General features: G+C 45.0%; 1 protein-coding gene across 2 annotated transcripts in view; it reads right to left on the bottom strand.

Annotated features, from left to right (window-relative positions):
• Positions 1-2,201: 2,201 nt before the first annotated feature.
• The window catches only part of LOC119450487 (CD9 antigen), a 92,942-nt gene continuing 68,250 nt past the window's right edge, over positions 2,202-26,893 (bottom strand). Inside the window, exons 1-7 of one of the 2 annotated variants that reach the window (XM_037713948.2) lie at positions 24,639-25,053; positions 18,808-19,014; positions 17,825-17,899; positions 16,680-16,778; positions 12,178-12,405; positions 10,863-10,946; positions 2,202-5,011 (exon numbers count right to left, since the gene is read on the bottom strand). In XM_037713948.2, the coding sequence (XP_037569876.1) occupies positions 4,937-5,011; positions 10,863-10,946; positions 12,178-12,405; positions 16,680-16,778; positions 17,825-17,899; positions 18,808-19,014; positions 24,639-24,737 (867 nt within the window). In that variant the 5' untranslated portion in view covers positions 24,738-25,053 and the 3' untranslated portion in view covers positions 2,202-4,936. Of the gene's footprint in view, positions 5,012-10,862; positions 10,947-12,177; positions 12,406-16,679; positions 16,779-17,824; positions 17,900-18,807; positions 19,015-24,638; positions 25,054-26,893 lie in introns of those variants that run through there. The other variant, XM_037713949.2, reaches the window with a different exon arrangement.

Below are 26,893 nucleotides of genomic sequence, written 5' to 3'. Positions count from 1 at the left end.
GCGGACCGGTCCAAGAAGCTCATGCAGTTTTTGAATAGTGCAGATATTCAAGAGATCCTTATAAACTCCAATTTGGAGAACTGTTATTGTATTTGCTGCAAGGTGTGTTCGAGTGAGAATGATGGTGACAAAAGGCCTAATCAATAACCAGCATAATTATTCATTTTTACACTGCACCATGAATATGAGAGACGAAGCGAGAGATTTTAGTTTTAAAATGGAAATTCTTACCAAGATGATAACAGGAGGCGGCTCTAAAATTCCTGAAACTGTTAGTGCTTAATTAATGCAGGGTTACATTCGCAAATGGAGCTCGAGAAGCCAAACAGCGACTGGTTCATTCTGACACGGCAGGAAAACAGAGACCTTCTTGTGAGCATCACAAGACGCCTTGGTGCTTTTTGATCACACTGTGCTAAAATTAAACGTTAAATCATGTACGAAAACTAAAGATGCTTATTATGTAGTGTCTATCATCTGCACAAACTGACAGTTTTAAAATTGTGCCCATCACGTAAAGTTTCAAGCTGGCTTTCACTAGAGCTTACTTTCTGTAGCTACTTTATGTTCTTAATCACGATTCATTCTTTTTTGTGTGCTGTAACTGCATTATTCACATTTTTAATACTCATTTACACAAAGCCTTGAAGTTACACTTCTTGCTATGTTAATTAAGATTAACTAAAATACTGGGGTTTTACGAGACAAAACAACAATCTGATTATGAGGCATGCCTTAGTGAGGGACTCCGAATTAATTTCGACCACCTGGGGTGCCTTAACAGCACCTGAATCTAAATACACATGCGCTTTTGCAATCTGCCCCCATCGAAATGCAGCCACTGTGACTGGGACCAAACCCATGATCTCAACTCGGCAGTGCAAAGCCACAGCCACCACACCCCCAGTGGGTGTTCATTAAAATGCGTTATGTGTAATAGACGTTTGTTTATTGCTCCGCAATCACCAATACACCTCACTAATTCATGCATGTACTGTCGCGAGCATTAGTTTGGGGACCAAAGGTGTTGCGATTTTGTATTTTCCTCGCCGCCTGGGTATTCCAGCTGAAACAAAGAGTGCATGCCTACGTGCGCGTTTGATCAATACAGTGCATTAAACCAACCCCAGGCCGCGGAGCTGCGCTTGAAGATATTTTAATTTTTTGCTGATGCTGTGGTCTCCAAACTTTTGCTCGCGACTGTACAAGTGCACACGTCTTGGTTATGACATTTTAATTTCACACGCAACAGCTTGCTATTTTTCATGCGTTTTGTATGCGCTGCACTTCAGTTTAACCTTCCCATTGTGCTATTCTCTTGTGTTGCTTTCATGTCTGTCTCATTGTTCGTTTTGGCGCCCCAGTTAAGTTTTACAAAAACCATTTATCTGTGGCGTCTAGCCTGGTGCGGACTTTTAATACTGCCTCAACCACAACCATAAGCGTGAAAGCATAAGACGCACGCTTGACATGCAGACCAGGCAATATAACCGTTGATTGCCGATGCCAAACAGCAACAAAGTTCAAGCACTGGGCTCCAAACCCCTGCGATCAGACAATCAAAGCTGTTGTGCTCAAGGAGCTGTGGAAGGTGTTTCCAGCGTCACATCCTCAGGTGGCCCCGATTGCTGACATCAAAGAAGAGATCCAGCAATTAAGAGTTTCCAAAACTGCAGCCTGAACCGCCTCAGCCAAAAGCAATGACTTGTGCTGCTGCCGTCTATCAACATCTCCCCCCTCCACAAAAAAAGTAAAACAATGTATGCGTGAGAATATTGCTTTCACTATACTCTAGTCATCATTGGTGCCAGCAGTCTCTGCTTGAGTGAGATGTCGACGTGGCAAAAGATATTTTGGGCAGTAATATTCCATCCACGCGATTTTATAACAAAACTGTTAAACGCATTGTGAAAGCATATGTACAAGGGCGCATCAAGAAGCGCCCACTGCTGCAATTAGGCACTGCAACTGGTTCGATGTGTTGTCACAAGTAACTTGGGTGTTTACTAAAAATAATAGTATGTTGAGAGTTAAGGTCAGCAATTCCAAGAATAAGGAAATGACACAGTCAGTAAAGGCTATTTCTCACTGACTAAGTAAACAACAAAGACACGGAGAGGACCTTTATCACTAGCCATCTCTCTACCGGTCTTCTAGTCTAGATTTTTTTCTTAAGGCAAACATTTAAACAACACATACGATTGTTTGTGGAATACAGGAAAACAGGTTTATTGGGTTCACAATATTACATGGCTGTCAAACTTCCACAGTAATTAAAAGAGAAGAAAAAAAAAAGATGCACAACAGAGATCATAACTGTTTATACACTTGCACTCCTTTATGTATTGCAAATACAGCACAGGAAATACTTTGCAAGAACTGTAGGACGATGAATAAACATGACACATACCATGTTTCGGCAACAGTGTTTTCGGATGCTACAAATGTACATAGCGTACAAATACTCAAAACTGTAGAAGAAATACTATTGTCATGTGATATATTAGCAACATTTAGACAAATCTGGTAACACTTCGATATGCAGAAAGAAAAAATAATAATGGTAATAATTAAGCGGACTTATTCACAACGAGATGATGCAAACAGTATTATATAAATGAGATGAACGAAACACGTGAAACGAAGAACAGGGACATTAGCCCAACAAGTGATGTGCAACTCATCATCCTTAGGGAAACACCGTGCGACTCTCTGAACCTTTGAGCAAACACATTCAAAATTTTTGCTTCAAATCCTAAATTTGTGCCAATGCAGGGAGCGACGCCAGCAAGAATACAGCTCAAATGACGAGGGCACACGCCATCGTGTGGCCCTCCGGCTTTCCTGCGACACAATGCTCAAACATTGGCCCCATATGATATATAACAGCTTTGTTCATCTGCTTCTGTAAATGGCCGAAGGTTCAACAGAGTTATGATACAAAAGTCTAGTGTCTTTCAATTCTCCCAAAAAACGGTGGTGCATCAAAGTTGAGTTCAAGCACTTCACAAAAGACACGGCAGTCCGTGCGGCAGCTTTTCAACAGGAAATGTGCAACAATTATGCAGCGGCTTGTCGTGCGCAGTGCAAAAGCCCAACAATTTCGACGCTAGTTGCCTAGCAGCCGTTGCTGCGACACATTTTTCGGCTGTCTGGCATCGAGACATAAGCCCTTATCATACTCTTGCAGCTGTGTAGAAAACAAAAAGGAATAAGACAAAGCCATGACAGCATTTCCAGCATTATTAGAAGCATTACAAGCAATGGCATTACTAAATCTGGCATTACTTCAACTTTTTGTTTGACACATTCTGCAGTAACGCAGCTAACGTACCTGCCGCATTACTTTCTGGCTGAGGCCTTCAAGGGTCCAGCTCTTCTATGGCCAGGATACGCGCGATAAATCCCAGACATTCTCTCACCAGAAACCAATATCTTGTATAGTAATGTTTATTTAACCCTTTTGTTAAAATTTCAGTCGGATGAGAAAATTCCAAAAATTGGTGGGCTCTTCACTGCTGCAACATTGCCCTGAGAATATCCATCCACGAGTATAAGTATGCATTGTGCTCCACCGGCAAATAAGCATCCTACAACATGCTAGCAGCAATTACATATGCACGTTACGATGTGTTCATAAAAAATAAATGCACATCCATCTAGTCAAGCAACAGTCATCAGCGTGGCGTGATTGCGGTGCACTTTGTCCAGGACTACACGCGCTCATGCACGCTAAGTACAGTCAGCAACAGGCGAGAGTGCACTTGTTCTCGCGGGCACAAATAATCACTTCGCGAAAGTGGGTGCGCCTCGCAGAATGTACAAAAGAAACAGACACAAAATAGGGCGCATGTAGAGATTGGTGGCAGTTCAACCGAAAAGATGCGAGAAAGGCCCTTTACAACCATATACTCGTACGTACAATTAAACAGTTGTGGCAGTCAAAGACGTTGATCCCCTCAACATCTCTGTCTCAGGGAGGTGACATTAGAACAGCCTCTCTCTCTCTTGTTTTTTTTTCAGGGTCAATCCCAACCTCTCTCTCTCGACATTACCTTCCGTACTTGAGGAGGTACGCTAACAGAGGAATAAAGCATGCCAACAGTTAAATAAGTGGGCTGACATGGTAGACTTTCTTTAGAAACTAATCCCTACTCAGCGTAAGCATTGGCTGCAGCAAGTAAAACTCGTAGACAAACGAGCACCTGCCTTATGGCACGATTTCTTCGCACTCACGGCAAGCCGTGCCAATGGTATACAGAATTAATGGGGCACTGCAAATACAAGCACCCGGAAACTAGCATGAGGCATTGGTGCATGAAAGTGTCCGCACTGCTATCACATAGTGGTCGTCTTGTTTGAAATGGCTCAGCACATGGCACTGGCACTGCAAGTTGTTCCTTGGCATTCGATGACTGAGCAAAGGAGTGTGGGAGTTATGGGAAAAAAACTAAATACATTAATTGTAAGCTTGGTGACCTGTCTCTCAACAACTACGAACAGTCAGTTAGGCAGTCAGAAACACGTCACCTAATTTATGTCGGTGCTGTACTCAATACATGAAGTACTTGCACTTCAAAGCAAAACAGACGATAGCCTATAGATCTTTGTAAGAGCTTGACAGAGGGCTGCTTGCAAGCTGTTCACCTATTCAAGAACAACCCAATAGAAATGAGGCAACGATAGGGAGCAACCCCACCTAGAAATACGTGGCTGAAGGAGCTATTGTCACCAGTCACATCCTCCGAAGGTGTGCCCGAAAGCCCTGCAACGAGGCTGGAATAGCCGCTGGTCCGCTGCCATGACCACTCGTGGGAGTGAGAGAGAGAGAGAGATTGGGGGAGGCTCGGAAACATAGCAGCAAGGGGCCGTGGAAGGCGCAAAACAAAAAAGGCGCCAAGCGCCGAGCACGAGGAAAGCACAGGGGGCGCCGCTTTCAAGCCTTGAAGCTGGTCCCGCTGTCCCTTCGCACCGCACAGCACAGCACCATGGTGAATATCAGGCCGAGGATCTGCAGAACAAACACGGCGGTATTCAAAAGCACAGAACAAAAGGGTAGCAATGCGCAGGGCACTCAATGTGAAGCTTAACTAAAGCTCAGCAGTGGTAGTGATTTTCATGAGGTACAAGAAAAAAACTGCATGTTTCAGCACTGGAGAAAATCGCAATCCTTTACAATATCACACAACAAAAGGAGGAGTGAATACAGTCGAACCCACTTACTGTATTTACTCGCATAATGAACTAAAATTTCATTGTTATAACTGATAATTGGTTGCAGAGGGGACAGACATAAAAAAAACATTCTGGGGTTTTACATGTCAAAACCACAATATGATTATGAGGCACACCGTAGTGGAGGACTCCAGATTAATTTTGACAACCCGTTGTTCTTTAATGTGGGACAGACATCAAAACATTCTAATTAGACAGAAGGAAGTACAGTAGAACCTCGTTCATACATTTCGGAATAAAAGACAAGAACACACTAACCGGGAAAACGTACGATCTGAAGAAACAAAAAAAATGTTGACAGACTCAGCTGTAGTTGACATCTACGTAATGCGAAGTGTTGTGGCATGAGATGCCGACGCGTGTCCAGGAGGTGGGGCTCTGGCGGCCCAAGACGTGTTTTGTTGTTTTCTAATGTGTAGTGTTTCAAGACGGCGATAGGAAACCGAAACAAACTTGAGTTGGTGTTCAATGCCGATGCCGCCAAAGTGAAATGTGGCGCTCACATCATGCTGCCTGCAGCACAAAACGGTGGCATGTTTGTGTTATAGCCTACCAAAACCATGCAGTATGCTTCCAACAGCCCTACACTCAACGTGCTGTAAAACAGATAGATGAGGATGGTTATCGAAATAGGGCTAGCGGCAATAGCTGTGAATGCGGCATGCGATAACTTGGGAGGATTTGCTATTATCGGAATAAGAAACCGAGTGCGCGCCAGTGTTCTTGCGTGAGACAAGAGGGCAAGTATTGCAGGGAAGCTGGCCAGGAAAACTATCATATGATCACAGTCAGCAGCAGGGGACGGCAGCGCGTTTGGGTTATCGCCTATTAAGAGCATGCAGTACACTTCTAACGGAACCACATACACGCTGTGAAACAGATAGGTGAAAGCGCTTATCGCAATAGGGTTAGTGGCAATATCTGTGAATGTGGTGTGTGACGACCCGGGAGATGATTTACTGGTACCTGAATAGGAAACTAGGTGAGTGCCGGCGTTCTCACGTGACACGGGCGGGCGAGTATGTACTGCGGTGAAGCTTCCGCGGCGGGCAGCTACTGTTCTCGATCACGTGCGCCTCATGCATTTTCTTGTTTACACGCGATCGACAGTGTAGACCGCTTATAACATAAGTCGCCGGAGTCGCGAATATCCGCACTGTAAATGGTACTGTACTATAACCAAAACAACTATTTTATTGTGATAATGGACATTCCAGGCACATTTCTGCCGTCACTGTCACCGTGCTCTAGGTTCCGTATTCGCTTACTAAATAAATTAACAAGCACGGCGTCACGCGCGCACATGCAAACATGAATACATCTCGCTTGTTGACCGCGGAAATGAACTGTCAAAATGCTCGAGTGACGAAGCACGGCGAGTGAATTGACCTCGTGCTATCATTCCCTATAAGTGGCGAAAACATGGCGCGCGGAGGACTTTCCCCGTCGCAGATTGTTTTCAAGATAGGGCCAAGGCGATCGTATCGCCGAAGTGGATCGTCACAGATTACGTCCTGCTTCGGTCCACTGAAACCGTTCCGCGTTGCTTTGCTGGCGAAAATTCCCTCCTTCTGTTTGTGCCAGTCCTGAACGCAAGTTTTGAATTCTCCGAATGCCCGTGATGCGGCCCGATTTCCGTCAGTCTCTGCACACATGATCCCTTTCCTTTTAAATGCGGCATCATTATGAACTCGGTACTTCATGCTGATAGAGCAGACGCAGAGAACGTGAAGACAGACGGTAGACTATTGCCTAAGCACGTGTACAGTGCAGTCCACTTATAACGATACCACATATAACGATATATCGGTTATAACGATGAGTCGACCTAAGAGTATCAACTTATGCATGGGGGCTATGAGAAAAAAAAAAAAACATATATAACGATACGTTATTCACCGCATATCGGATATAACGATTGAAGTATTGCTTCTGGGCGGCGTTTTTCATGCGAAATAATCGGGAAATTTGCTTTCCTAAGTTGCCCTTAATTGAGACGGGGCGAAAAGTTTGCCTACGTGAGTTTGTATCTGCCGCCATTACCACGCAGCGCGTCCCGCCCGCGCACCGATGGCGAAAGTCACGGAGAGTATCGCAAGTTGGCGCAGTGAGCACAAGATGGTGCCAGCTGCTTCGCGTCGCTGCTGATCGTGTGAGCGTCCATAGAAGAGAAGAAAAAGAAAGAGGGAAAAAAAATGAGAACGCGATAAGCGAGCGGCTTCTGCGCTCCCTTTACAATCTCCCTCCATCTCTCTCTCTCAGCGAGCGTGGAAATGCGTCGCGGAAGCAGCGGGAGGCGCACGGACAAAGCGCAAAGCTGTGTCGTTTGAGACGCAGCTGCAAATTTTGCAAGACTCGATGAAGTACGAGCTCGGACAGTCGATGATATAGATGATTATGAAAACCGGGAGCGCCATGATCGTGAAGGCTAGAAGCAGTGGCCATGCCGATCAGCGGTGAAGGCGGGCTTTGTGCGCCAGGATGAAACCCCCATGGTTGAAGTTGCTGGCATTACCGAACTCTAGGAACATGTCGCTACTGATGATGAAAAAGGCGGTGCTTCGATGGAAGAGTTTCTGACTGCAGATAGTGCTGCCTCGTTCTGCAAAGGGATCTCCGATGGGGCGATCGTCGTCGCGACAGACGGCGGCGTTGGTGACGGAGGCGACGACAATAGCGGCAGTGACGACGAGATTGACAATGGCCCATCTTTGACGCCGACCCTGATAGTCAACCAAACGCACAATGTCGTTAATCGAGTCGCTCATTGATTTCATGCACGTTAAATTATAGCCACCAGTGCTCGCGCAGCAGCTCGACGTGATGCACAGCACGGTTGCGAATCCGAAACTTCCACATGAGCAAGTGCAGATTTCTATTTCAGCACGCATAACGATTGAGACGCTATTTAGAGGTATAAATAAGCATTTTATTTATCACAGCCTACTTTCTGCAATGTCGATTTCTTTAGCAAGTGGCAAATTTGTTTCTTTGTTTCGAGACTAAGGCAGGTTCGGCAGCTTTTTTTTGTTTTTTTGATACAGTCCAGATATAGCGATGATCGGTTATAACCATCGGATTTTTCGTTCTTAATATCGTTATAAGTGGACTGCACTCTATGCAGCACATGGAGGAAGCTATGGTAGCTAGGCTCGAGAGTAGCTAGGCTCGACGTGTGTGCGAGGCGGCCATTTTGAAATGCCGACGGCTATATGGTAACTCAGATTTAGGGTCGTACTCGATTCTAATGCGCATGCAATTTTTGGACTTGATTTATCGGGAAAAAAGTCCGCGTTAGATTCGAGTAAATATGGTATTTGTGGCTTGAGGGGAGCGTTTGCCGTCTAGGTTGACTGCCGAACTTCCAGGAAGCCGCACTGTAACCGGTATTTCGTGTCCCGCCACTGCACTATAAGCGATACGCGTATAGCTCCGGTCGTGTTAGATTGCGCGAGTGATCACGTTTCCCGACCTTATGAGTTCCTATTTGTCGAGCTTGAGGGGACTGCTCCTTCGTCTTCGTCCGCGCCTTTGCCAACCGCGAACTGCCGTGCCATCCGCGGACGGTTGATCTGCGCGCTGCCGGCGTGTCTGATAACCGAACTGACAAAGACCTCGAGCTATGTGCAGGAACGCCGTCACGGAGGATTGACTCCGAACGAGAACGAAGAGGTATTTGACGCGAGCACGACACTGTCCGGTGTACGCCACTGCACTATAAGCATGATCGCAAGCAACGACCGTATACATAGAGTGCGTATTTTTTTTTTTTTTTACGGCTCTTTTAGGAAAATTAATGGGAGTCTGAAAAGACCGTGCATTCGTTTTTCCGGACTGCCCGATTTTCCGGACGTTTTCGCGGTCCGGTCGGGAAATCGGAGCACTATAAGCGGTTATGTTATAAGTGGTCTACACTGTAGCATCCGAAAAACGTATCATACGATCACAGTTTGGCGATCACAGTTGGTGCTGAAAGATTGTGTTTTCCCGGAACGTATGACCCGGTAAAAAATTAAGCGTAATTCTCTTTGGTCATTTTTTTTTTTTGTTCTCGATTGCGAACGTTGGCGCCAGGAAATTGTAACGGGATCACATCAACTAGGTTGTACTGTACAGCCGGACCCACTTATAACTTCACTGGTTTTCAACAATACTCGGATGTAACAGTGAGCAGCCGCAGCACCGAAAGCTTTTGTGTGTTCTATGGTAAAATAAACTGCTTGCAGAACTGCTGTCTGCGCTGAAAGAAAAAGTAACGCAAAATCTGGGGAAAAGAACAAAACACGAGCCCCTGCCTATGCCGTGCATGTTGCTGCACTACATGCTTCTCTCCAGTTTCTCTTTCCCCTGTGAAACATGACAGAAGCACTGCGACAGGGACACGGTAGAAGGCTGGCGATGACTGTGGGCAACTTTCATTACGTAGGTGCATTCGAAATAAATATGCCCTAAGCTAGCGGCAGCATAGCCACATAGCCTGTTTTTGATGTTCCAGAGACTTGTGCATGTTGCAAGATGAATTGGCAAAGTGGTTAGTTCCGAGGCCTGCACCTCTATCCCATTCATTATGGCTGCAAAGTCGTTCAAGAAATGCAGAACATCAAATGCAATGTACTGCATGAAGGACAACTTAGGTAGCGATAAAAAGCTGTCTGAGATGAGTGAAGGTAAATTGTGCAGGTTGCATTTTTTTTTCATAGCGAAATTGGAGACATGCTAACTTTTTTTCCTAGTAGTAAAATATCAGAATCAGGTCGACACATTTTTTAGGGCAACCAAATAAAGGGACGACCCCCATTTCTTCCCTTAGAAAAGGTTTCTTCAAAAATGCACTGCATGTTTCCTACAAATGCTGCTTCCTGACAGAGTTTCTACCAAGTCCTATGGCGTTGGCTAGCGTGGAACTAGGGGCTGCATGCCTTCCCTGTACGAGGTCACATTCTGTGCACAAAGTAGTACTCTCACTGCAAGAACAGCAGCACTGTCAGCATTAAACCTTGTAACAACATTAAACCCTGTAGTGCACCACTGGGTGGTCACATAAAGCGTCAAGTTACCAAATTTAGGGATAAGTGATGGACGGGGAGAAACAGTGCCAAATTTTGCTACTGCATCTTCCATTTTCACATTTCAGTGAATGCGGGCATTGGCTGGCTAGCATGGAACGTCTTCTGCATTTGATGTTTCTAGAAATGCTTAGGTGAAGTAATGCCCACACTGATGGTGGCACAGTCCCTGCTCGGCTAGTCGAGCAATAGCTGGTACTGTGCGCTACACTTTCAGCAAGCGGTGCATTCACACCGGCGATTGACAGCAGTTGCGTGACCAACCGTGCCTGGCGACCAAGGAGCGACTCACGGCGACTGATGTTCACACTGAAATGTCTCGCGATTGATGCCGTTCACGTCTGCTCACACCGCCACCGCCACATCAAATAAATGTAAGTGCATTCTGACATGCTCCTATTGCGCTGCTGATTTGTTCAGTAGGTCTGCGACTGCAGTCACGCAACTGAAAAATCTAGCAGCTGAGCGACCGACCCAAAACAGTCACTTTGCGACCAGCTTGGTCGCACAACCTTTGCGAGTAACTGGTGTGAATGAGTCGCCCTAAGCCTTGACACTCACCTGCAACACTGCAATGCCCAGGCCAATGCAACAAACGAGGACGAGATTATTGTACAGGCCATTCCAAAGAGCCGTTCCACAGCCCTGTAGATGGAAAAAAAAAAAAAAGTGGGCTGTCAGTAGAGGCAACATGACACGCAATGCTTTGTCACTATTTTTGAAATTTACAAATGTAAATGGCCATTATTATGACTAAAATGGGGAGTGTTCGTCCTTTTCTGCGGGCAATCAACCAAGCAAACAATCGGATGGACGTCCATCCCCTAGAGCTGCAAAATGGAGGAGGTCGCTAAGAACACAGTTTCGTGGGGCATTGGCGCACTTTCCAGTGAGCTCGATTGAGCAGTTATATGACTGACAGGCCGTTATATAATTGATGCCTCACTAGAACTACACCTGGGCTGCGAGAGATGCTGTGGCTATGATTACAACCACTTGGGGTTCTTTTAACGATTTACATGGGTGTTTATTGCATTCCACCAGAACTCAAACGTGGCCATTGTGGCTGACAATGGCAGAAGTCATGCATTTAAATGTCATTTTAATGAAGGCTCATCCAACACGAAAATATACCTTCGTTACATACCATATTCGTTATATGCATATACCTTATTTACTTGCATAATGAATGCACATTATTTTTTTCGAAAAAATGATGCAGAGTTGGCGGGTGCATTCAATATGTGAAGTAAACTTTATGGTAACTATTTCTAGAGAGCAAAATTGAAATGTTAACTATCAACAACTTGTAACAGGGAGACAGAATATGGCAAATCAGTTCTATGGAAGTCCACAAGGTGGAGGAAGATTCATGAAATGGGAAATTTTCCCTTTCGAAAAAGCCAACCATTGCGAGCAAGAGGTTTGCAATGCTGATGAAACCCCAGTGTTCTTTCGAATGCTGCCAGAGAAGACATACGCACTTAAAGGTGACAAGTGTGCCAGTGGCCAAAAGAGCAAAGTCAGAGTGACCGAGCTTTTGTGCACGAACATTGATGGAAGTTACCCGATGACAGCCCTCAGTTATAGGCACTTGCCTGCTTTGAACAATCTGGAAACTATGATTATTAGGTAGCCATTGAAGAATTAAAGCAAGCTTATCAATAATTTTAAAAAAGAGCTATTGCCACTTCGTTGGTTTGTTCTTGCATGTCCACCTATTATGAACGCTCGGCTATAACAAACATGCCCTGCATGATAGTAGTGGTATTTGTTATAAGCGGGCTCAACTTTACAGGTTAAGCAAGGTTGCAGGTGAGTTGGGAAGTGCACTTGCAGGTTTTGTGCTAGCAAAATGAAATGGGGTAGTGCCAACCTGTGCGTGCAGGCCATGCAGGAGGAAGTTCCCTCCGCCAAACTTCCGATTGACTTCACAGGTGGTCGAATCCTGCTCAACGCAGCACGAACGTGGCACCTGGTACGCCCCCACGGCCTGGATGCCAATCTCAGCGACAGTTTCCAGAACACCGCCCTGTTCTGATGGCTTCTGGTTGATGCGGGCCGATGCCCAGTCCTGCGGGCCCTCGACTCCACAGCAGCGCAGCTGAAGGAAGATTCCAAAGCAGGTGAGTACAGTGCATGACAGAGGCCTCAAGGAACTCGTTAAATGGAGGCACTACAGAGATTTTTATTTCCAATTTCGTATTAAAGATTGTATATATGACGCTAATGGTCTATTTGGCCATATTCCAGAGCTCTAACTTATTGAATCTATTGAACAAAGTGCCAACATAAAAAGGATACAGAATAGTTAGATGTACACCAGGGGGGGGGGGGGGGGGTATTCTGTAAGAGTCCATCTAGTGGACTGTCTATTTTGGCTGGCTCTAGTTCGTCGATTGGCTCCAGGTGCACAAGCGAGACGAATGCAGCCAGTCTACTTCGCACGTGGGCAGCTGCAGCCAATCGCTTGCATCTGAAATGGACAGTCCACTAGGTGGACTCTTACAGAATACCCCTCCCCCCCCCCCAGTGCTACTCACAACTACCAAACCAACAACCAAATTAAATGAAGTAAATGCTACATTTATAAGCACTGCTCACTCAGTGCAGATTCTGATCCTCAATATGTCGTTTTTTTAAATGCGAAGCATTTCTTGCCGGCGGCTCTGTCCATCGCTCCCACGTCCCACACCCCCACAGCGCATGCGCGTCCCCTCCCCCTCTCCTCTCCTATGCTCCCCCCTTTCCCTCCTCTAGGAATCCGGAGCGGCGCGCTCGACAGGTGGTGCGACAGCGGCATACTCTGCTGGGGGCGCCACAGTAGTTCCGCGGTATGAAAATGACGGAGTGCGCGCGCCTCATTCTCTCTCCTGTGCAGCGCCGCGATGAGCGCTCGGGCCGCTGCTATGAAACCATCTCCCGCTCAAGATAACCATCTCCCCGCTGCTTCGCATCCACACATGGTTCCCTTTAGCGGGAGATGGAGTAATTTTTTTTCTTCAGATTTCCTTCATTAAATTTTTGGCAGTTGATAGCAGTGCCAGTGTAAGGCTGCCTTTTTTTTACATCCCTTGTCTACTGGCTTGTCTATTGGTTGGTATACGTTCAAAAGGTAAATTCACACTAACTGACCCAAATTTTGGTACTTTAACAGTCCATTTCTACAATGCAGAAAAGAAGACTGTGACAACTCCATCAGCACTCAAGTGTCAAGTTAATACTAGAATGTTTCTGATGAGCTCTAACTTATGATCTTTCATTCTCTCACTGCCCACACTCTCGTTGACTGTGCCAGTTTAACATTTATTTTTTTAAGTGTCTGTCCCGGGGACACAACTGATGTGCAGTCAACGTAGTTGCAAAACATCACAAAAGACAAGCAGACACACTGTTGCATTTCCCTCACTCGATTCGGCAGCGGAACGATGGCTGCGTTCTACTTTCTACAGCTGCCATGAACATTTCGTGCATGCAGACTAGCATGTCTGCTATGCGGCTGCGTGTACTGCCACTTGTACATTGTTTTTACTGTTTTTACTTTTTGCCAGTGACGATTTGTCCCGTCCTTTTCAACCAACTAAGAAGTGGCTTCTTGGAAAACTGGACGTAGGCCTCTTTCAGCAGCTTCTCCTGTGGTGCATCATTCATGGCCTAGATAGCTCACACGAACCTGCCTGCTGTAAAACTCAATTACAAAAAAATAATAATAATAAAAAATAAATAAATAAATAAATAAATAAGAGAGAGAGAGAGGAAAGAAAGAAAAAGTTGCAACATATCTGCGGCACTCTCCTGCTCTATGCTCAATTTATCACCCTCTGCACCTTGCACACTATTGGCGTGCCGGCACTGTTGCAGTATAGCAGACGATTACAGGTATGCTTAAGTGAGCCAGATCAAATCAAATCGCTATTTATTCTAAAGGCTGATAACATTAAGTGTGACGCTTGCAATGCAAATCAAGATTTGTTCGTTTTCCTCTGAGCTTATGTCCAGGAAGTCTATTTCAACATCAAGAAAGGGAAAAGTCATGTGCAGCCAGACTGTAATCCTGCAAAACTGTTCAGGCACTCATTTTCCCTATATTTAATAGAAACATGGAAGAAGCTGCCGCACCGAGTGTATATCAGTGCAGCCTCTAGAATCATTCGCGACGAAGGTGGAAAATTATTTATGTGATGGTAAAGCAGATACATAACACACAAGCACAGCAGTATGAGCTGATTGCTCTATACTATTAAATCTACTTCTTAACACTTGAGTACTTATTTTTTTTTCCTTTATTGTATGTGTGCTTACTTGCCTGAAAGCTTGATTTTGTTGAAATCTAGGACATGTTGTTCATCCTTTCGCTCAGTTCTTGTTTTTCTCTAGTTTTTCCACTCGTTGCATTACATTTGTTGTGTATGTGTTCCTTGCTTGCTTCACTTCTGCACCAGTTTATGTATATGTACTGCCAGTGAGTGCGGTAGTTATTCGCTTGTTATTTTTTTATTTTGTTAGCAAATACTGATGGTGTACTATTCTGCCCATACCTGCAAGAGCCCGGGAAGGCTTACAGTAGGAATAAATAATATAAATAAAAAAAATAAACAACTGCTTGAAATTCGGCCGATACATCTAGCTTCTGGTTCTGGTTTGTGCTAAAGCACAATCTTAAAATTGCAGTACAGTCTGCAGTGTGCTTGGACTGCATGCAACCATAATGGTTTGTTTGCTGACAACATTCAGAGCACACTCAACACCCCCAAGTGAAGTCGCATAAGCTGAAGTCGCATAAGCTATGGCCACATCGGCGTAAGTGTCAGGATGGAATATGACTGGATGGGTGAAGCATTCTGAAGTTAAGCCGACAATGCCGGGAATGTTTATGGGCAGTGGTGCTGAGATACGCCACATTCTGTTTCAGCTAATGACATCTTCCTCACACAGCTGTTGTACGAGAACCAAAACGAGATTTATTTTTATATAATTTCTTTTTGATAGCAGTCAGCCTATTTTTGGTATGTAAGCCATGTAGTCATTGTCGACCAAATGGAGCAATCTTCACTGCCTCGTGGGCACAACACCTGTGCAGCATATTCACTTCACAGTCATTCCTCGCAACACTCGTTGAGCTGTTTTGCTGCATTATCCCTTTCAGTATGGAAATACACAGGGGCCAAATTCACAAAACATTTCTTTTGTTCTGTTTGCCATTGACTGGCGGCCTTTACTGGTAGTAATATGTCCGAAATCTGCTCTTAGGAGCAGTTCTAGCGTAGGATTTTTTTTTTGTGAATTCAGGTCCAGCTTTTCACCGACAATGTATACGCTCCATTACCTATTTGGTAATAAGAGTATTTTTCTTTTTGCTCCGATACTCTTTCACACAAGTACGATTTCCTTCTTGAACAGTACCTATAAAATGCGCATATATGAAATGATGCTTTACTTTTCTTTGTTCAAGTCTACATGTTACGGTTCCTCTGCAACTATGCATTACATGGCCCTTATGCACGACATGACCATTATCACAAGCCTGTGTAAGGCCAGTTTGAGGTTATTCATATTACTGGGATTATCCCATGTCTAAGAGAGAGCACATACTTTTGCTCAAGAGAAATCAAATATGCCAAACCTGTGTACGAAGAAACGCACTAACACAACATAAACAAATGTGCTACACGAAGGCCACTTTCAGATCACATAGCCTGTAATGCTAATGCCACTAGATGTTTTACTGTGAATTATACCAATGAACTACGGGGACACAGATGATGGCAATGTTGCATACTACCTGGCTAGTGATTTTGCTGGTACCAATGGTAATCTAACCACTGGTTCTAGGGTAAAATCAAGCCTGATGACCAAGAAAAGATGGCACTGCATATTGGCAAGTCAATCAAATTCACAAGTCATATGGTTAAATTTAGAGCAGGACGCTGCAACGTGCCATGTTCAGTACAGTGCCAAAAGAGGAAATCATTGATGTGGTTGCAGTTTTTCTGCAATCACCACTGTCTCTCAGGTCCCAACTGTTCCACACATTTCACTTGTCCCCGTCATACTTGATTTGAGAGCCGTTTCAGCTGGAAAGTCCACTGCTTGCATTTTAGAACAGTACAAATTTCAGATGCTTGCGGCGTGCCATCTTTCGCACAGATTTTGTTTAGCAAAGTAATAAAAAAACAGACCACGAAATTTTCTAAAGTGAACATGACTTGAATTTCACACCGTTATGGTGTTGTCTGCGACAGAACACACTCATCTAATCTGGCCCGGGCCATTGAGCTCATTGAATTATGGAGAATCTGTGCCGGTGGCAGCCACTACTGTACCGTGCACCAAATGCCTGTGACAAGAAAAAAAGGAGAAGATTTATTGTGTGCTTACATCATGCTGCATGGTGTCGATGGTCTTGGTGATGACGTCAGACACAGAGTAGTCCTTATGCATCATGTGCTGCACCTGGCCTTTCACTGCTTTCTCGAACTGCAAGGACAAAGGGGAGCCACGATCAGATTAAAAACAGACAAAGGAGGGCCACAGCTACGGTTATCAAAACTATTTTTGCCATAATCTGGGAAAAAACACTTGGGTGCAGACGGGTTGCTCAAACAATGCTCCTTCACTAGGTTGTATCAGAACAGCCATGTACCATCATTTCTTTTTCTCAAGTGAGTCTCGCTTCGGCTTCATTACTATGTGCACATCATACTCATTCATGTTGGTCCATTACTGTGCTCACTGTTGTGGCTGTAAGTTTTTTCAATGTTGATCTTGTATCAATTTTCGCTTCCATGATACAACTAGTATGTTAGTGTAGAACTAGCGCAAAATTTTTTTTAGTGACTTTGGGGTCGTACGTTTTCCCAGTTAGTATGTTTTCTTCGCGAATTTTTCTTTTCTTTTTCAGAACGTATGAATCGAGGTTCTACTGTATTCTGGTAGTAAAAATGTCAAACGAACAACTTGAAACGACACATTCTGGATGTACGTGTGCGTTTTGGCCGATGGCTTGGCTGACCTGTAGCTAGCAAGCCAATCTTGTGAGATCACACCGATCGTGCCGTTGTATTTTAACGATACTGCAATACCTGTTTGCAATTTAGCGTTGTTCACATAGCAGCACAGCAAGCCGCCAACCGACCATTAAATGCAATTCAAAAGAACATCTTGTTAGGCTAGATGGTGCACATTTATTATCATGTCGTTTTTTTTTTTTTTTTTCGTGGAGACAATTATGCCAACATGTCATCAAAACTGGCAGGAGATCATCTGATAGCCCATTCGAGGCATTATGTATGCCTGAATTCCTTTTGCACAGACGCAATGATGAATGTTTTTTCCTTTTTATTTTCCCCCGCCCCCACCAAAGATATCAGCGGGCGCACTAATAATGAATATCAGATATAATAAATGTAAGTATTTTCAAGCTGGGTGCAACATAATCATAATGATGATGTTTGACTGCATTGGTGTCATTAGTGTCACGATCATCAAGCCATAGTTAATGCTGCGCTTCGTGCAAAACTTACACCCTCCAGGTTCATCCAGGCCCAGAAGCCGCCAGTCACTTCGGCAGCCATGATGACCACCAAGAATATGAAGAACTGCATATGGAACAGAGGATAAAGAATGTCAGAAACCATGGCAAGACACTGTCACACAAGGACAAAATGACATGGCTGTGCCTGGATGCATACAAGCTGGGCAAACTTGAAAAATTCTCAAAAGCATGCCTAAGAATAAAACTTCCCGGCACCTGGCTGCTTGCTATCAGTGGCCTGTCACCTGTATAAACAACTGTAGACCTTTCCAATGAGAGCTCCCTGGGCATCGGCATAACACACTCTGGACTGTTATTGTGAACAAGAGCGAACACAAAAGCACTGCAAAAGCAGTAGCATATGCGCATTGCACTTGCACGCAACAGTCTGGAGAGGAGGAAGAACTCTCTCGGTGATGGAGTGATCTATATTTGGCTCTTCTGGCAATACAACTGGCTGGTCTACACTCCAATTTCACATATAGACGTAGCATTGGTGGCATATTTTTTTAGATACCCAGTTTGAGTGCTGTAGATGCCTATAACATTCAGAATAAATCAGACTTGCACATCTTCTGCAGTGAGGTGGAACCAAGAATGTAATTGTGCTACTGAAAGGAACAGCACTGCCATCTGTCATTGTTGGGGCGAAGCATGGCATGCACTGCTCTTGCGATAACAGCGACAGATGACACATTGCCGCGCCATCACTAAGAAAAATCCACATTTTCTTTTTCCCCGGGAGAAAGGGAGTACTGCACTGTATTAAAGTGCACCACGAAATGTCACCTCTGTGCAACACTTAAGCAGCACCAACAGTGCAACAGAGCAGAAAGAATCGTTGGTCATACCTGCCTTTGTTAGTTAAACAACTCACACAGTAATTGTAAACACTGGTCCCACCACTCCACCCCTGTTGTGGTTTGCTGACCTCCTTCCAAGTATGTTTTAGAGCCAAGCAGCGAAACTCACAGTGCAGAGCATACAGGGGCTTTCCCTCAGGGCTCCGCAGCATCCGAAGAAGCCGACAATGGCCATGAAGCAGCCCGCGGCGAGCAGGATGTAGATGATGGAGAAGTACAGCTGGCTATCCTGGTTGTTCTCCGTATCATTGGCCAGGTACTTGCTACTGTCCAGCAGCAGCATCACTGACACCACCACCACCGCAATGCCGGCAAGCTGCGTTGAAACAAAAAACGGTGCGACTTCATTAACATCACGCAAATGCCAAGTGTTTGGTACATCTCAAGGACATCACCAACAACTTGTAACCCAGCAGCACTGCGCTTGAATGTGGTACAGCCAGAAGGGATGGCCATCGTGCAACTTGTGTGAATGAGCCTGAAGGCAATAATTTTAATGCAATGGCAACAAACTCAAATCACATGGCTTTTCTCAATTTTTGTCATATAGACCATTCTCTCTGGCAAACTGCAAAATTGGATGATATCTGGCAGCATAGTTCTCACTTATTTACTGGATATCTCTGTCATAACTTCCATCGGGGGACTGGCAACAAAAAGCTGGCCCATTATAACACAGTATGTGGGAACACCTCAGCATTAACAATTACATGCGTGCAGTTTCCCATTTCCTTCAACTAGTAATAGAAAGTGCTTGGTAATATAATATACCGAGTATGTTAGGTGATTTACCGTGATTTACCAGTGACATGTCACCTATCATACTTGGCTGGGGTGGGCCGGGCCTCTTTAATTAAGTGTACTAAACATCATACTACACAATTCTGAACAGTTTCAGCAAACATTCGGCGCTGATGACTTCCTGTCGGTGCTTGACTGCAGTACAGATACAGCTGTTGCTGAAATTATCATTAGGCACACTTTGGTATCTCGTTATCTCTTGTCAAAATCACGTGCAAGCAAACACCGCCTGGGGTTCTATGTTTGGTCACAAAAAGCTGCTGAAGGCAGCCATGACATTCTGATATCTCCACAGAAGATGAGAAACACCCACTTAAAACTTCTACCGCGCTTCCATGACTTTCTGTTGGTGTCTTTCCAGGCACCAAATTCATTGGCTAAGGCTTGTCATGCGTTCCTTAATAGCAATGACCTGATTATGAGGGACGCCGTAGTGGGGGACTCCGAATTATTAGAGACACTTGAGAGTAACCACAAAAAAGTTTCAAGTGGTAAAAGTTTCCTTCAAAACTATTTTGATTCATTTGGTTGAAAAGGTTTCATTATTAGTCGAGAAAATAAGTCAAACTTTGTTTTCTTGAATTTTGTGCCAATAATTAATGTCCCAAATTTTAAAAGTATTTTCTTTTATTTAGGTTGTCGAAAGCAAAGTAGTCCTCCTTAACCGATTAACAAGTATCTAGACCCGAAAAGACGCTCTCAATATTCGCGATGTCAAAGCAGGCTGGTGCGGAACCTTGCAATTTGCATTTTTGAACCCTTTCCAGTGAACCGAGCCTCCTCTCACGGTAAGAGTGGCTGCTTTTCTATTGCGGAAACTAATTAACTAATACAACATAACCTCACGTTCCTTTTAAGTATTGTCCTTAAGCAAGTGGTGTCCCTTTTAAGTATTACAAGGGATGTCATTTACTGCAATGTTCAGTCAATGCCAGAGTCATGACACAAGTAGCAATACAGGTTAGCAGTGCTGAACCTCACTTTAGCAAAGCTCAAGGGGCCTCAAGAGAAAGTGCTTCAGTAGAATGATCGACTGCTTGAGCTGGTTAACATTCACAAAACACCTGGCCAGTGTAATGTAGGAATTCCTTGCGCTCGACTCTATTCCTTTTTTTATCATGCACCGTTCACAGCTGGCTGATTCCAGTGATAACATGGGTGGAACGTCACTCGGAACCATCGACGAAGCGCGAAAAAGAATAGCATTGCAAAACAATCATTAAATTATACCGGCTCTGAACAGTGCAAACCACAAAGGACAATGCAAGAAAACACAACAAATGCTGCATACAACTAAACTTTATTTCGGAAAAAGTGTGACAATGCAAGCCCAAAAAATTTTGGATGTGTACAGGGAGCAGGATGCAAATAGTCGAAACTCAATTTAACAAACAAGGATATAACGAATTGTTGGATATAATTAAGTATATCTAAAATGTTTCTTCCCAACATTCTTATACCGAATATCAGATATAAAGAAAGCACATTCGTGTTGAATCTGACTTCACTATAACATGTCTGACTATATAACAGGGAAATACACACGAAAATGTACCAAAAACCCATGTAATCACCTTTTTTTTTTTTTGGCTTTACGATGCAATGTGGTCACACTTCCATTGTTTAATAAAACGAAAGATTTTACAACACATCAAAAGAGGAATACGGCATTAATGAGAATGAATGTGTAACGCAAAGAACCACTGATTGTCCCGCGCCAAAGAGGTTACATACCTTGATGGCCGAGAATGTTACTCATGCCTTTTACGTTTGTTTTAATTTCTTTTTTTTTATTCAGCTCCCTGCACATGTGCATGATTTCTTTTTATATATGCACTGTTATTACAAAACAAATTTTAATTGCGAGCAGCATTTGTTACTTGCTCTTTCACAGTGCCTTGCGCTTTCCATAGTTTAGTTTTTCGTAAATAAAGGGTTCGCCAAACTGAACACTGTCCAAATGAAGAATAAATGCAGCAGTCTGCAATGGGCTGAGAATTATGCAAAAAAAAAACTTTGTCGCGCACATTTTATATATATATATATATATATATATATATATATATATATAAATTGCACCAATGAAAAACAAAATCAGGTGGACATTGTAAAATTATTACTGTCAGACGTTGATATAATTAAATTATTACAATTATCAGTGCTGCATCTGTGTCTATGCAGGCATACATACATGAAAGCAAGCATCCACATTCTGTATTGGCTGAAGCTGCTCGTACCTTACTCCGATGCAGATGTCATGCCCACAAAAGAGCATGAAAATGAAGGATATCTTGAATGTGCCACAAACAATTCCTGATGTGTTGCTGCTTTCAGCTTCAAGGGTAAAAAATGCACTGTGCTGGAATGGAAAGTGCTAAATCCCAGCAGCTGTGTGAAGAGCATGGAGCGGTTTCACAAAGAAGAGAGTTGCTGGAATGCGAAAGTTTCATGTGTCCGCAGCTAGGTTGCCTGCGTAGATGTGACGGCTACCACAGTGTGGTACTACCAGCACGGTAAAATGCTGCATCATTATCTGGCTCATCCACGTTTATCTCATTTTCCCCTGCCCTGAAAAAGCTGTAAACATTGTTCCGCCATCTGTAATGACATGCGCAAGTCATCTATGAAGCTTTATTAATGTTGCACAACAGAAGCAAGGTGCTCTGCATCTATAAACTCGTGCCGATCAGTTATTTATTTTGACAGGGAGCTTGCCATATGACATAACATGTTATATGCATGCTCATGGGCAAGAGTTGCGTATGAATTGAAGGAGTGTTTTGTGGTATCTGTTATCGTGCATTCAGCGATCACAGCAGTGAATTTCTGAAGCTGGAGATTTATTACAAAAGAGAATCAGTCAAGCAGACCGCTTTCTAAAATATGAAGCATGCAATCCCAACAGTGCACCAAATGGTACTGCTGACAAAATGCTAAGCGGCCTATTCATGAAAAATTTGCAGCTCACATCATTTACTCAAGAAACATTTTTTTTTTTTTGTTTTACAAGCTGGGCTTCGAATGAATAAATCTTCAATAAACAGGGAGGTAATAAGGGCTAAACAAGACCTAGAATCTATAGCTAGGAAAAAAAAAAGAAAAAATCACCAGCATCTCTGCACATACGACAAATATTTAAACTGAGACGATTAACCCCTTAACCGTTTTGGACGAGCACAGCTCGTCTTTGCCGAGCTGTCCCAAAACCGTTTTGGACAAGTGTAGCTCGTCCGCTCGAGGTAATGTCACCTTTTAAGCGTTTTGAACGAGACACACTCGTTTGCGGGCTAGTTCGTTTGTCGCTGCGCACTTTGTCGGCAGCACTGGGCAGGTAATTTCTGTTTTTCCAAATGCCGTTTCACATTTCTTTGGGGGAAACTCGGGTTTTAAAAAATGACGTCCGGTGGAGGCGACGCATGTGTTTCTGGTCTGTCATCGCGGAAAAAAAGCATTTTGCCGTCGTCCAGCTCTTTGGATGATAGCAATTTTTCGTTTACTTCGTTTCCTGGAAGCAAACAATAGCGATGACTTCGAAATCAGCAGTTCATCAGATGAAGAAGATTGCTTAGAAGACGATATTGCGTGTGCACGTCATTGGTGGCGCATCGATGTGAAGGACATTCCCACGGAGGCTCCTCGGCTTCCCTTTTTGGGGGTCCCTGGTAAGGCGTTCAAAATAACATTGCCTGACGATTTGATAAAACTTTCCGAACAGTGCTCTTGCTCCGTTTTTTATTGTTGAATACCAGCAGGTTGCTGGCCTCCTTTATCATGAGCAATAATAAACATTAATATGCTAATTTGACTTCATAGGTGCTTGGATTTTTTTTTTTTCAGCACCGATAACCTGCTTTAGAAGGAAATATTCAATATCAAATTTAAGTTAGCAGTTTGGGGCACAGAAATTGTCAAAATAATACGACAGTTAATGGGTTAACGCTTGACCGAACACGCTAATCACACGTAAGCATAGGGCCATCACACATATGGAGATTTCTCCCCACAAAAGCTGCCCAAAGCCACAAATCATGCCAAGCAAAACAGGAAGCTTGGCAAGTAGCATAGCTCTTCCATTTCTGGCTTCTTTCCTCACGTAGCTAGAGTTTCGCGACACGGCTACATCGGCGCAAATGCGAAGTTGGCAGCAATCCACAAGACGACCGGAGGTACCATGAAACGTGTTTATGGTGCCGCTTGCAAGCTCCGCTCAGCTAGAGATAGGCGCGACCCCGCACGTCCAATTACCCGTTCACTAAGGATAAATGCGAGCTGTTATCTGGCTTTACAATGGCGGTGCCATATAACTGGCATGTTATTTAACATCTGCGCCGAAGTTACAGGAAACTGTACTGTACGGCAAGAAAGCTTGGGATCTTAAAACGAGAAGCCCTGTTCCGCTCTAGGAGTGGACTAACGTCACAGTGCAGTTACGCGAAAAAATATGAATCGGATTCATAAATGCGCACGGGAACGACTATGTAGTGCAAGTATATCTACAAGCGCATATGCAAGAGCACTGCCAAAATTGGAACAAGCAGCCGGAGCCAGGTTATAACGTCGTCGTCCCCATCGTACATTTTTAATAATGATAGAGGCCTGCTTTGGTCAATGAACTAATTGTTCCGCAGCATTATACATCGCTATATCTGAAAAAACGAAACTGAAAGCTAGATGCGACTATTGATGCATTTCGAGTAAGCCAATTAAAAAGATGCTGCCATATCTGGTACCCACGACACATAAGTTGTTGCGTGAACCGCTCTTTAGATTAACGGCGCTCATTACGGACACATACGGAAGTCGCTATTCTGAGCCCGCCGCAGTCTTGCGCAACCCAAAACGCAGCCGACGGCTAGCTTTCAACAACACCGAACGAGTAAACATACCGAAGAATGAGCACGACGGCTATTCGCTTTCGGTTATCTGCCCTGGAAAACGGTCCTGCCTAATTCTGCGCACGCGTCATGCATGCACGCTGTTCTTCGACACTGCGCGCACACGCTGCCGGTCACGGCAGCTGCCACTAACAAACACTAGAGGGGAGTGTCGAGGAAACTATATTGTTAGCGCAGCTGCCGCGAGACAGGCCATGCGTGCTCAAGCGGTTCGGTGATGGTCACGCGGAAACCCCCAACTCACGATGAAAGCTGTCGTGAAGAAAATGCAGTGCGCCAGGGTGCCGCTCAGGACCACCCTCCTCCATCTGGCCCTGGCGGCGTCGATGAGACGAAAGCCCATGGTTCAGACCCGCCGCTTCGGCATTGGGGGGCGACGGAGACGAGCCAGCGCTCGGTGACACACAAGCACCCAACTCCGCGCGTGTGTGCCCAGACGGTATTTCGAAGCGCACGCGCCAGCTCGCGCGCACCGAGATGAGGAGCGCTGCTCAATCGATGTCAGTCGTCAGGGGTGGCCACGCCTCGGCGGACCCACTCGCTCGCACAAAGATAACATTGCGAAAGCCTCCACTAATTGATTACGCACGAGGGATCAGGATTAACGGAGCCCGCCAGCGCATTTTCGCCCTCTTCGCCGCCTGCACGATTGACCATCTGCGTGTGCTATGGCAACGATCACGTGACACGCTGCGCGCCCGGACTGGTGGCGCCATCTCTCGTGGGCGAAAAGAAACGGTGGCGGCGGCGGCGACATTTTCACTTCATTAGCGTGGCGTGAGATGTTTTGAGTGTACTGGGGGAGATGGACTTAAGCTGCTTGGCCCGCTCTCTCAATCGCGACAAATTGCACGAAATTCCGCGTCCGTCAACGTGTTCCGCGGCGTGATCGAAAATACAAGAAAAATAAGCGACTGGCAAACTGCTCCCGCTACCGGTTACTGCGCGCGGGAGGAAAGTGGTCAGGCGACCAGCGTGCCACCGCCCGCTGAAAGATAGATGGACAGAATCAGTGCGCGGGCGGGCCTGCCCGCTCCGCCGAAGAGCAATTACTCGGCCATTATTGACCGGCGCTAATGCAACCGGTCAACGTTCGTCCCTCGTTCGCGAACAGCGCGCGCACGATCTGAGCCGTGATAACACTTACGTCCCCGACTTCGCCCTCATCGCTGGTTATTGCTTTCGGCCGCTTATCTCTCCTCCGTGGCCCATCGGCTGACAATAAAGACGAGCTGGAAAGGCGGGCAGCTCTTCTGGTCAGCGCCGTTGTTACAACGATCAAGATGACAGCATGATTACGGTTATTACCGCAACGACGCGGAAGCTGCGAGATGAGGGTGCTATGGCTGACCCCCACCCTACTGTTCCCGTTATTGATGCAAAAGCATCAAATAGCCCTTTGAGCGAAAATACCGGCGTCTGTCGTCTAGACAAGCAAAAAAAAAAAAAAAACGGCACCTAAATTCCCATTGGCTGCGACGTCACGTCACGTACGCGCCTCGACGAAGCAGAGCGGGCGAAAGGGAAAACATGCTGCAGCACTAACGGGCCAGGAGTTGCGCGAGGGGAGAGGGCATCGCCACGACGCCACGTCACTCACCCTCGTTCTCAGAGGCCTGTGTTATCGGTGCTTTCCTTGTCCGCGCACGTTCTCGCCTGCGTTCTAACTGCGCCTCGGTAATCGCCATGAAGAAATGAATGTATAAAGAACCACAATAAATCGCAAAGGAAAAACGTTGGCGGTAGTGAGTTTCGAACCTACGACGCCACGCTCAGAAGCGAGTGTCTTGCCCACTGGGCTAAACCAGCGCCTCCTCGATAGCAGGCCTGTGCACTCTGCTTTATGAATTCACGGCTACTTGGACCGAAATTTCCATTGCCAAGTCCGGTGTGACGAAAGCGGTGACGTCAAAAATCACCGTGGTTTACTCGGGAGCATCCCCATTAGATTCTATAGTAGTTGGACAAGGTAGCATGACGTCACGGGTCGACGTGCACCGGCCTTGTGCTACCTAGGAGGCCAAGTGTCTCAACGCGCTCGCTTGCCCGTGAGAAGTTCCTAACTCGAAGTACCGCTCAGCGGCGTTCAATTGGACATTGATGCTTTCGCATTCAGTACTCATAAGAAGTGCTTATGTGTCCTGGGATGTTTATTTATGAGCACGAAAAGAAGATAGAAATTAAGAAAATCAGGAAACACAGGTAGGTTGCGCAGGGTACGTACCATAGTGCAACAGCTCATTTATGCTATCAAAAGTAAATTTTAATAGCTGACAACGGCTTATAGCAAAAAACAGTTGCGAAGTAGTAGCTAGTTTACTCATGAATAAGAATATCGAACGGCACATTTTCCTAATCCTTTAAAAAGAAACTAAGCACAGAGCGCAGCTCGACAACGACGTCACGTGATTACGTCGACATTTTCAAATAACAAAACTGCGCCGCCACCATGGTGTTGCAAACCACGTACGTAGAGAGAAAAAAGAAATGGCTCATCAA

This window comes from Dermacentor silvarum, chromosome 4 (assembly GCF_013339745.2).
Source record: "Dermacentor silvarum isolate Dsil-2018 chromosome 4, BIME_Dsil_1.4, whole genome shotgun sequence".
NCBI classification, from domain to species: Eukaryota; Metazoa; Arthropoda; class Arachnida; order Ixodida; family Ixodidae; genus Dermacentor; species Dermacentor silvarum.
This window is presented reverse-complemented; position numbering and strand designations above follow the sequence as displayed.